Below are 11,427 nucleotides of genomic sequence, written 5' to 3'. Positions count from 1 at the left end.
TAAGAACTTCCTGTTAAACATAATCACACGAGCCCATTTATTGCAGCTGGGATGTTATATTGTCCATTTTGTGTTGGTGTACAAAGAACAAAATGGTGTGAACGAGGTTGAAATGTTTTATAGTCTACGGGATGGCAAAAAGATTTCAATCAAATGCCAACACTGATTTAAAAGTGTGATTAAACATTGATGTGGCTGTGAAAAAATAGAATAAAATAAACAACAATAAAGTCACAAAAGTCTATTCAAATTCATATTGACTGTTGCCAAGCAGTCATCAAACCGAAAAGCCAAATTCATCTTTTAAAAAGGCCTAAGGACGATATTGCTGGGGAGGAGTTTAAGAAAAATGTGATGAAAATAGGACAACTGTGGACAGCAACGTGAGCAAATAGAATCAACATAAGCCAATAACAAGCCATATAGAAAGTCGACACTCCCCTGTTCAAGCTCGAGTTTGTTGATATGAAAAAAAGATGAGACCAGTACAGTATATCACTTTTTCCACCCTTCATGTGACGTAAGGCCCATGAAAGTCAATTGGAGGAAAACAGTAATTGCATAAGTGCGCACACCCTCTTACGAAGAGGGGTGTAATCAGAATTAAGCACAATGAACATCAGGTTATTTACATCATCTCCATTTTTTTCTCAATTGCCCTAGACATGTCAGAATTCACATGGAGACTGCTTGAAATTATTTATCATGGTCTAACATTTCTATATCATAAAACACTGACATTTAAACAGTGGATTGCACACTTTTATATGCAGTGTAAGCAGTGTACATTTTACAACTGAAGTAAAGAGCACGTGTAGTTTAACACTCCTCGATCACTGTACCACCAGAAGAGGAGTAAAGTTTTTTCTTAACAAGTCTGAAGCCTCGACTCAGTTTCAATGCACGTTGATAGGACGGTGCGAAGCAGGTGCCCATGAAAAGCAAGTCGCGCAAGCTCGGCCAGACGGCGGCGTCCTGCTTGAACACAAGAGTCAACTCAAAGGTGGGCACCACGCCGGCGTCATAAGCCAAGCGGTCCAGTCGCTTGCAGCCTTTGTCCATTTCCAGGAGGACGTCCAGGACGCAACCGCGCAGACCGCACGGCTCGCAGGACGCCAGCCGCAGCATTTGCCCTGCGATCCGCCGCGTAAGCTGCTCTGGGACCAGCAAAGTAGAGCAATGGAGGGTGGACCTTTTGGCTCGCGATAAGCAGCTCTCTAAGATTTTGGCCAGCCGGAGACAACTCCGATCCTTGGTGGCTTCCGAATTTTTCTGGGTCTCGCCCCACCAGGGCTCCCAAAAATCTGATTCTAGAGAGTCAGCAGAAATAACTTTATCCATGGGTGCGGGAAATGTCTCATGATGCATGTTGAGGAATAAACAGTACGACAAAACTGTGCTCAACTCGTTCAGACAATTACACTAACCCAAAACTGGAAAATTTTGATAGTGCACGAGTATGACATCAAACCCCAAAATATTGAGTCAACATCTCCAACAACATTGCAGGTGCCTATTTTGTTTCAGACGCAAGCTTTTTAAATTTGTGTTTGAACTTCACCATATTTCATATACCTGTACAATAATAAATAAAGTAATGCTAAAATAACAACGCTAAGGGAGGGGCTCAATTTGAAAAATACATCATCATAATATATTTTATTTATAAGCACATTTCAAAACACTGAAGAATACTTTACAGTCACACGATACGAACAATAAAACCACATATAAAATTATAAATAATAAAAGATTAATCTATCCAGAGAATGTAGCTACAAAACCATTTTTGAGATACAACAATGACGTCACCAATTCGCGCCGTCTAAGATAAGAGAACATAACTCACCCTTTTCGGAGGAAATCTGGTCGTTTCTCCACCCAGCCACGTCGAGGGTGCACTCGTGTGATTTAGGCTTCAATGTACTCGTGGCAACCATTTTGACACTGTTTCTTCAACACTCTGTGAGGGGTATGCGTGTGGCCGGGGGGGGGGGGGTGCTCAACGGAGATTAATAACAAATTCCCTTAATTGACAACCACAATCAAGTCAAAAACTCACCTTAGACTTCGCCTGCAAATAAAAACTCGTAGAATTTTCTCTACATAAATTAAGCGATAGACACAAATAAATACAGGAAGTTCGACCAAATTGACAACTCATACCGTACAAATCACTGCTCCGGCTGCCGCCATTTATTTATAACTTTCCGGGGTTTAGCTGACCCAGAATCTTGACCAATCAAGTACCGCGACGTTTCTCATTGGCGGTACAATCAAGCTCGGAGTGAACTCATTGGCTGATACCCGTGTCGAACACTTTGGCTGCTCGACACGACAGTATAAAGTAAATAATAAAATAAACGAACGACCACTCTACGTGGACAATTTTATTTGCGCAACACCCGCAAAGAATACTTTGGCTGCTGTCCACCCATATTACACGGTAGAAAGACAAAATAAAAAATAAACAAACGAACGCTCTAATGTGCCATTTATTTGCCAAAGACGTGCGAAGAACACTGGCTGCTTGACTGTGGTTTGTGCCTGAAATCTCAGAAACTGGACCCCCCCCCCTCCTTAGCCCAGCTGGCCTGAGGTCAAAGAATCTGAGAGGTCAGAAAGGATTTCCAGCAGTCACATGCAGCTGCCTTTCAACATATGGACATATACAGTTAAATAAACACATAGTGGTTATACAAGCACGGCGGCATTGACCTACATTTCATACCATGTCATAAAATCCTTACGAGCATTTTAACTGTGCATTATGCGGGCCAAGTGAACGAAAATACGAACATTTGTGTTTTACCCTTAGAGTTGGGAAACGGCCGCCCAACGAAGAATGCGGACTTGATCAGAGTCGCATTGCAAATGTTGCAGATCATCTCCCGAACTCAAGAAGGAGGTCACGGGAGCTTTAAGATCATTTGCCAGGGGAGGAGGTGTTATTTCTTTTTAGTGGGTCACGCTTTGTTGGCTCGGATGGATTTTTCACATCAGCTACCGAGATGTCACTGAGCCATGTCACCGAGCTCAGAAAATGTCCCCTGGTAATAAACATTGGCTTCTGACGAGTAGGTCAGATTGCATTTGTGTCCTTGTTTTAGTGGTTCATCCTCACTGAGTGGTTGAGCAATAAAAATGCATCATTTCAAATGTACGCCACAGAAAAAGAGTCAAAATTGTCATCAATTTATTCGACAAATAAACGCTTCCCGTATTTTGGCCAAATGCATTTTCTTGACAACAGGTGAATACACTTTCAAAATAATAGCGTTGACATAAAAAACAGATGTCACAAGAAATCAAAAAAGAGCATGGGTGAACACAATTAAGGATCTGATTCGAACTGTGCGTACCTTTGTCGACACGCCACCGAAATAAGTTCATAAAACACCCCAAAGAGTGATGCGCGCGGTCTCTGTTTATACAGCGAAAACCATTTGATTTCTTCTGTCGGCAGGGGCTCGCAGGGCCGTTTCATTTCCTGCTCGTTGGACTCCACTTCTTCGTGATGCCGGGCACTTTGATTTCATCTTGCAGCTGGAAAACAAATGGCGAAAGAAAAACAACGAGGGTTGAGACTTTGTATAGTTTGAGAAAGTGACGCTAGAGGGTGCTGCTGCTACGCAACACAGATTGAAGACCGGGCGAGAGACACGATAAACGACGAAACGCAATTTGTCTAAACCGGAAGGAGGAGACGTTTACCACAGGGGGGTCCAAACTTTTTTTAAAGAGGGGCAGATTTGGTGTGTTAAAATGTAGGGGGGCGGGCGGACGTTCTTTACTTATAACAGCAATTAATTGGAATACATTTCAGCGAGCCATTCTGTTTCACTTTTGCTTTTTTAAATTTGCAGCTATCGTAAGCATGTGTTTTGGTACATTTGAAACATACTGATCAAAATTGAATTGCCATTGAAAATTGAATATTCACTTAACTTCATTTTTTAACACAAACAACAGTTGAACATAAGTAATTGTTTTTTTGTTGATTGTCGCAGTTTTAGATTTTTTTTTTAAACTCACCATTTTAGAAAATTGGGGGGCTCATTCAGTCAATGCCTCATATACTAATTTGCTGTTCCTAATTGAGCCTCTGGATGACAGCACTTAGCACACGCAGGTAACAGCGCTACTCCCCAATCTATTAATTGTACAAGCGGGCCAGATGTGATTGATTTTATGACGGAGGCTGCGGGCTGGATTAAAATTAAACACAGACCGCATTTGGCCCTCGAACCAGACTTTGGACATGTCTGTCTTACAAGATATTGTCAAACGACGGAATGATCTTTTATTTTTTCCAGAACTCGTTTTTGGAGTATTTTGTGAAGCGAATCCAAAGGAATCCAGCATCCAGCCACACCATAAACCCTTTCTTCCTCTGCGGAATTCCTTCAAAGTGACTCAACTTCCCGCCGAAGCCCAAGTGTTGATAAACCACAAAAAACACCCAAGATCCATGGGAGCATCCACCGGGCACGCACACGCAGATACATACCGGATACAAGGAAACACACGTTCCGCACAAGACGCACTTTTGTGTGTGTGCGTGTCTAGGTGACTGTGACATTTTGTCGGCACACAATAGCCCCTGCCCAAAACAAATGCGTGTTTATGTTAGGAAGTGGCTAACTTTTGGGTCCCGCCGCTGGCTGGAGGGCGACTGCTCCAAATCACAGGAAACACCTTCTGCGACCCAATCCGGGCCTGAAGCTGGCGCGCGCACTCGCAGCACAATAAGATATGAAAAGGCCGCCACTTCCCGCTTCACCGAAAGGGAGGAAGCACGGCCCGTACACTGACGGCTGCTCACCGTTCTCCTCGCCACCTGAAGACTTGACGCCGAGAAGCAGGACACCGTCTTTGGTGCTTTCCGGCCGGGTCTGGAAGGAGGCGCTGCGGACACACGGGCAATGAGGACGGACCGACGCTCAATCAATTTGCTACTTACTTCTCAGTTCCAGTGTCAATAGTCTCTGTAGAAAAATAGATAAATTAACAAACAAACAAATAAATAGATAAATAAATAAATAAAACATTTTTTAATGGAACATTTGACGTTAAACGTACCTGAGTGGTCATGGATCTTCTTGCATTTGAACTTGAGGATGATGATGGCGGCGGAGGCGACGAGCAGGATGGGCAGGACAATCCACCACAGTCTTTTGTCTGTAGCTGAAAACAGGGGAAAAGCATCAATAAAACCATCCAGTAAGCCTGTCAAGCCTGACCGGGCGCAGTTTCAAATGGCCCACTCAGTCCCTCACCTGCTTTTGCCACCTCTTTGTCACCGCCGCCAACCTGATGACCTTGTGAACCACAAGCAGAATTATTTTTTGGGGTTCCAAACACACTTCGTCTCAGGCACCTCTACTTCCGAAAATTAATTGGTTGTGGAAGAAATTTCAGAACTTGAAAAGTTTGTAAGTCAAGACGCATTTTCCCTGAAAATGCCCTAATCCGTTCCAAGGTCCCGCAAAATTCAGACATAAATGTTTTCTAAAGCATAAGAATGCACCAAAACATGATTGCACAATAAACAAGAATGAGGCATCACGTATAAAACAAAAAATAAATGATAAAAATAATGGTCATTTAACATTTAAACTGCATACTTGTGTTTCTTTACCCTCGTCAGTTCAGGTTCTCTCTCAGAAAAACTTTTTGCCTGGCATTTTGAAAAGGACTGATTCGTTAGCTTTTTATCGGCTTTGAACAATCCTTTGGAAATGCCCAAGGCAAACCTCAGCATGGTGAGCGATTGCCTGACAGATGAAGGCTTTGCCCTGGGTGATTGACATTTATTTCAAACTATCGAAGCACCTCGTGGCCCAGGGGCAATTGATGAAGACGCTGAATAGACACACATTAATTTATGTACAGTGATACCTCAGCTCACGAACTTAATTGTTTCCCAGGAAGTGTGTGTAAGGCGAAAAGTTTGTCTTCCGAACATTTATTTCCCTTAAGAAACCATTAAAATGAGAATAATCAATTCCCAGGTCTCCGTAAAACATAATTTTGTACTAAATAAGCCTTAAAACTACACAAAATATATATTATTTTATATATAATAAATGTGCTATTGTATTTTAATTAAATAAATAAACTACTATATAATAAAGTCATTTTATTTACCTTTGTGATGGTCAGTGACGTAGTTGGCTCTTGATGATCCCTTTCTTCTGATCGACAGTAATTTTCTTTTGTGTCTTCTTCGGCTTAACACTAGCCTGTGGTAGGGTATTTTTCGGTCCCATAATAGCAAAAGTACTACACACAATAACAAACCACGTCCGACTCAAAGAAAGGGGGTGACGAAAACTAGTCCACCAGCCACTGTGGCGCCGTGTGGTTTGGTTCGTCCGCCGAAAACTAGTTTGGCAGTCGAGACTTTATGCTTGCGAATGTATTGTTTGTGAGGCGAAAAGTTCGTGAGCTGTATACGGATAGACACACACAAACGAAAGAGGTTCCTCTTAGCCAATGGGATACCAGGATGTTGCTGGATAATGGCCAATAGCCGAGCAGCTACACGTACGCTGCGTTCAGGTACCTTGGAGATCAGAATAACAGCCCATACTGTATTTTTATCTTTTGTGTCTTGAAATTTCTTATGTACGTACAGGCAATATTTTCCTGTTGAGGCGTTTTGTAACTTAAACATTTTGTATGAAGAGATGTTCGTAAGTAGTGGTAGCAACGTACCATCAAATGATGTTATCCATCGTCCCGCTTCTCACGCAAGTTCACTAGAACGGCTTGTGAGGGGTACTTACCAGGACTTTTCTCCGTGGTCTGGCCCGTCTCCTGCCGAGGCATCACTAAAAGCACACCGGAAAGTTGTTGAAAGGAAAAAACAACAGAGTGATGAATCTGCGATGTGGAGAATACATGACAGTACCCTTGTCAGGTTTCGGCGGGGCCATAGTGGGATTGGCTCCTATTTAAATTAAATAGCACATTTAGTTGTGAATCAGGTGCAAGTCGATTGTAAATTATTTACGCTTTTACTTTTAGTCTGGTTGGCCGTTTTTTCCGTCTGAGAGTCGGAGGTCCTCGGCTGGGTGCTATTATTTGATGCAGCTTCTGTTGACGCTGTTGCTCAACACACACAGAAAAAAACCAGAAATGAAGGACCAGTTGCCGCAAAGCAAGTCGTAAATAATGTGTGTTAAAGCTCCAACTGTTCTCGGCCGCTCTGGCCACTGCCGACGTCACGTTTGGCTGCGTCGGCATCGGCGAGGTCATCGCTGCCGTTGGCGCCGCCGTCGGGATTGATTTTGCTGAGGGGAAAAACAAAAGGATCAACATCAATATGGCAGCATCTTTTGAGATGTTTGAGACACTCACTGGTCTCCGCGACTTTTTGGGTGGTTCGTGCCGGCGGCGCGAGCGTCGAGGGCGCGCGGCTTTTCGGTGCTGTGGTGGGGGCTGCGGATGTTGTCGGTGCTGCTCAAGGGTACAAAACAGCAAAATAAAATAGTGGACAACACTGAGGTGGTACCAAGATGAGGCCCAGACCGATGAACATCTTTGAAGGCCGATGCTGATTTTGGGGGATCAAATTCCAAGAATCCAAGGGTATCAAACTCAGTTTTTTTGCCGCGGGCCACTTTGTAGTTCCGGTTTCCTTTCGGGGGGCCATTATGAATTTGGGGAAGCCATTAGAATGTTTAATCCCCTCCGCATATTACGTATCGAGCGATGTTATGAATAACTAGTTTTCAAATTTAAAGTAAAAAATAATAACTGTTATTGTGGTTAACATGGGACAATTCTGAATTTTGGTTTGGACTTTATCAAGCATCATGGCACTTAACTAGATTTGCTTTCGTGGGCCGAATAAAATGATGTGACGGATCAGATTTGGCCTGTGGGCCTTAACTTTGACACTTGTGCTATAACCAATCTCATCAAGAATATATATGAAGGAATAAAATAACATCATTTTTGTTCCGCAAAGTTTTACAACAATAAAGATCTGACTTATAGGCAAAACATTGTACAGTAAAGTCTCGTTATATCGATATCGGTTATATCAATAGTACTGCTTATTATGATACTATTTCTATGAACGCAAGGAGAAAATTTACATGCCGCAAGGATCGGATATATCGATAGTCCGGTTATATCGATATTTTTTCCGACTCCTGAGAATATCGATATAACGAGACTTTACTGTATTTCAATATTTTTAAAGGACAATCGACGTCTCCGGACAAGTTGTGTCCATAATTTGTAAAATGGTTTCAAATGACTTCTACTGAGCGTATTTTACAAAGATTCCACCGCATATAGCTATATTTTACGTTTTAATATTTGCGCTGAATATTCAGGAAGTCTTGTTTTTGAGTTGGTGACGAGTCCGTACGTGACGTCACTGAAGGAACGTCCCTGACCGAAAGAAAGGACACACTGTAGCAGTCCTTCCATCACGTCAATACATATTGCTGTGCTTGTTTGGTCTGAAAACGTCATGTTGCACCAAAAGGAGCCAGAAGAGGGCGACCAAGCTCCATATAAGGAATTTATCAGCCTGTGGAAACGGGCTGATTAATTCCTCACAGGGAGCTTGGTCGCCATTTTCTGCCTCTTTTCTGGGACGCTACATTGCAGTCCAGATGCCTCAAAATGACACGGAAGGACTTCTTTCATCAATTGCAAACATGTATGCTTTCCTCTTCAGAACTATTTGAATCATATTCATAACTGGAGGTGTAACAAGAAAGCATATTCTCCGAATCTGAAGCCATTGTTTGGATTCTCCAGCAATGCAAGACGTCTTGGCGTGACGTCACGAACGATGATGTCACGCATTTAGTTGTTTTTCTGATGTCAGTTAAGAAACAAAAGTGATGTCAGTTGTCCTTTAATGTAGCTATACAACAGAGAAAAAAAATATAAAAAAATATTTACATTTTTTGCTAATCTTTAGCCAGAGGGTGGCGTGTGATAAAAACATTTCTTTATTTTTGGGGGGTGGTGATAAATTTCGAAACAGCTCACACTGACCAATAATAATAATGATAGTAATAATAATAATAATAATAATAATAATAATAATAATAATAATAATAATACATTTCATTCATAAGCGCCTTTCAAAACTCTCAATCACTTGACAGTCACAGAAGTTTTTTTAGCCAGATGCGCCAATGTTCACTCAACCCGGAAGTAACTCAAATAGATAGAAATTCATCGGTCGGTTCCTCGTATGCAATGTTTATATTCACCTTGGGGGATCTTCGGCATCACTTTGGCGGTCGTTGGACTCTCTGACGGCTGCGTCACGACGACTTCGTCTGTTGACACTATGAGGCAGAGCGACACACAAGGAGCGGCACATTTTAGTTCACCACGTAGCATCAAATGCAATTTGGATAAGCAGTGGGTGCCGTGAGATCCGAGCAAGGAAAACTTTTGTCTTCACGCTAACACATCGCGGTAAACACTAAAATACAAGCAGTGTCCCGGTATGCTAACCCTTTAACGAACGGACACTTGAATGCAACAATACTTGTAGGCATGCATTCTTTATCATCCGCGAAGAAAGACAACCATTGCTGCGTTTACTGAGAAGCCAAGATTGTCTCCACCCACAGTATATGGAAAGACTTGTATTATACTGCCCTCCGGTGGCCAATAATGCACACCAGAAGGAGCAGCATAATGTCCATTGAAGTAAATGTCAAAAACAATGTTTTGACAGATTTTTTTTTTAAATTATGTGGTCAGTGAATGTTTGGACAAAGTATAAAATTGGTTGGGGTACCAAAAAGTTGACAGAAGGTCAACTTGAGTTCGCCCATAAAGGTCACGATGCATTTCATGTTCGTACGGAAACGAAGGTTGCAAAGTTATGTATACACAGTAATTGTTTGATTTTTGAATGATCCATCACTTGTCAATGCAGTTGACATCCTCCGCTGGGAGAGACTGAAGCTGCATCCTGTCCTTCTGCGCTATTGTTGTCCTCGCGACCTTTGAATCTGCACCCACCCTCCCCCACTTGTCATCTGTGAGGAAGACAACTCGACAAGACATGGACGCAAATTATTATTTTTTAATTCTGGCGAATAGCGTTTGTCTTTCTTAGCTTGGTCGCTAAATTTCTCCAGCTTTAGTTTCGATGCCCTCTGGGAATGGTGGCACTTTGGTTCCAAACGCTACACGTCCCACCCCTCCTGGATGATCCGTTGGGGCCAGCGGCGAGCCGATAAGAGCTATTTCGGCGGCGCAAGCAGAACATCAACAAAAAGATGAAGGGAGTTTGTCCGCTTTGCGTCAACCAAACGATTCGCATTGTCGCTTTGTCCCTCGAGGTCTCATTTGCTCGCGTCTGCTTTGATGGTTCAAAGCGTCCGCGTTCCGCAAATGGACATATCAAATCTGCGCCGAATCAATGTGGATTCATTCCATTGGGACAAAGTGCAAATTGCCCCAAATGGTTTGGTGATTGATGGATACTGAACACATTTTCAAAATGGAAGTCGTAAACTGTTTACTGCTGCTCCTAGTCCATTTTTCGGATCTGCTTTTTCCTCATAAGGCTCGCGGGATTGCTGTAGCCTATCCCAGCTGCCTACAGGCAGCGGGTGGGGGACACCCTGAATCGATTGTCCACCAATCGCAGGGCATACAGAAACAAATAAAAATTCACGCTCACACTCACCCCCAACGACAATTTTGAATGTTCCATGAACCTGCCGTGCATGTTTTGGGAATGTGGTAGGACGCCGCGGTACCCGTAGAAAACCCACGTAGGCTTGGTGAGAACATGCAAACCCCAAACGGAATTGAACCCCGCACCTCTGCCTGGACAACATATGTATTGTCGACAAATAATATAATATTGAGGCATTTATTCTTTATCCTCTGCAAAGAGACAAAATATTTTCAGTCTCATGTGAAACTGTTTTTGATTGTCCAGCGTCATGCTGCCCGCAGGCGGCCATGGTGCGCACATCAGTTGAATTCTTTATATTTATTGAATTATGTCTTACCGAGAATTTTTTTTTGCTTTTTATGACAAAGTTCTGTTTATGTAATTAAAAAAATCATCACAAAATCTCAAGTCACCACTGTATTGTATCCAAAATATGAGGTTGTTTTAAATGTGATGTTTTTTTTTAATGTTTTCTGACCTCTGCTTGAAGATGTTCTGAAAAAAATGAAAAAAAACAATGAAGCGGATTTTCTTACCTGGCATGAAGACGTAAGCTGATGTAAGCAGGAGGACAAAAACCCTGACGGTCTTCATGTCGACTTTGTGCCTTTGACTCCGTCGGAGCAGCGCATGAAAGAAAGAAAAAATAATGGTGTTCAAGCCGGGGCGCACCGTTGCTCCTGCTTATTTCGGCACTTCCTTCCTTCCTCTCCCACGCTGACGTGACGCAGGGCAGGAGGAGGTGG

General features: G+C 42.6%; 2 protein-coding genes across 3 annotated transcripts; both read right to left on the bottom strand.

Annotated features, from left to right (window-relative positions):
• Positions 1 to 105: 105 nt before the first annotated feature.
• LOC148902257 (DNA damage-inducible transcript 4-like protein) lies at positions 106 to 2,153 on the bottom strand. The gene is made up of 3 exons (XM_088990634.1): positions 2,063 to 2,153; positions 1,850 to 1,963; positions 106 to 1,310 (listed from the first exon to the last, which is right to left on the bottom strand). Exons 2-3 carry the CDS (start codon positions 1,938 to 1,940, stop codon positions 820 to 822), a joined length of 582 nt encoding a protein of 193 aa, XP_088846760.1. The 5' UTR covers positions 1,941 to 1,963; positions 2,063 to 2,153; the 3' UTR covers positions 106 to 819.
• A 1,026-nt stretch (positions 2,154 to 3,179) lies between these two features.
• On the bottom strand, positions 3,180 to 11,369 carry LOC148902256 (uncharacterized). Of its 2 annotated transcripts, XM_088990632.1 has the most exons (12): positions 11,218 to 11,369; positions 9,249 to 9,326; positions 7,366 to 7,464; positions 7,200 to 7,298; positions 7,027 to 7,110; positions 6,917 to 6,955; positions 6,792 to 6,836; positions 5,280 to 5,321; positions 5,083 to 5,187; positions 4,964 to 4,988; positions 4,826 to 4,908; positions 3,180 to 3,546 (listed from the first exon to the last, which is right to left on the bottom strand). In XM_088990632.1, exons 1-12 carry the CDS (start codon positions 11,273 to 11,275, stop codon positions 3,536 to 3,538), a joined length of 768 nt encoding a protein of 255 aa, XP_088846758.1. In that variant the 5' UTR covers positions 11,276 to 11,369; the 3' UTR covers positions 3,180 to 3,535. The 2 variants fall into 2 exon arrangements, with proteins under 2 accessions (XP_088846758.1, XP_088846759.1); XM_088990633.1 differs by lacking the exon at positions 7,366 to 7,464.
• Positions 11,370 to 11,427: the final 58 nt, after the last annotated feature.

Source organism: Hippocampus bargibanti, linkage group LG02 (genome assembly GCF_051943395.1).
Source record: "Hippocampus bargibanti isolate YZ-2025 linkage group LG02, ASM5194339v1, whole genome shotgun sequence".
Taxonomy (NCBI): Eukaryota; Metazoa; Chordata; class Actinopteri; order Syngnathiformes; family Syngnathidae; genus Hippocampus; species Hippocampus bargibanti.
The sequence above is the reverse complement of the archived record's forward strand: the minus strand, read 5'-3'. Positions and strand labels throughout refer to the sequence as shown.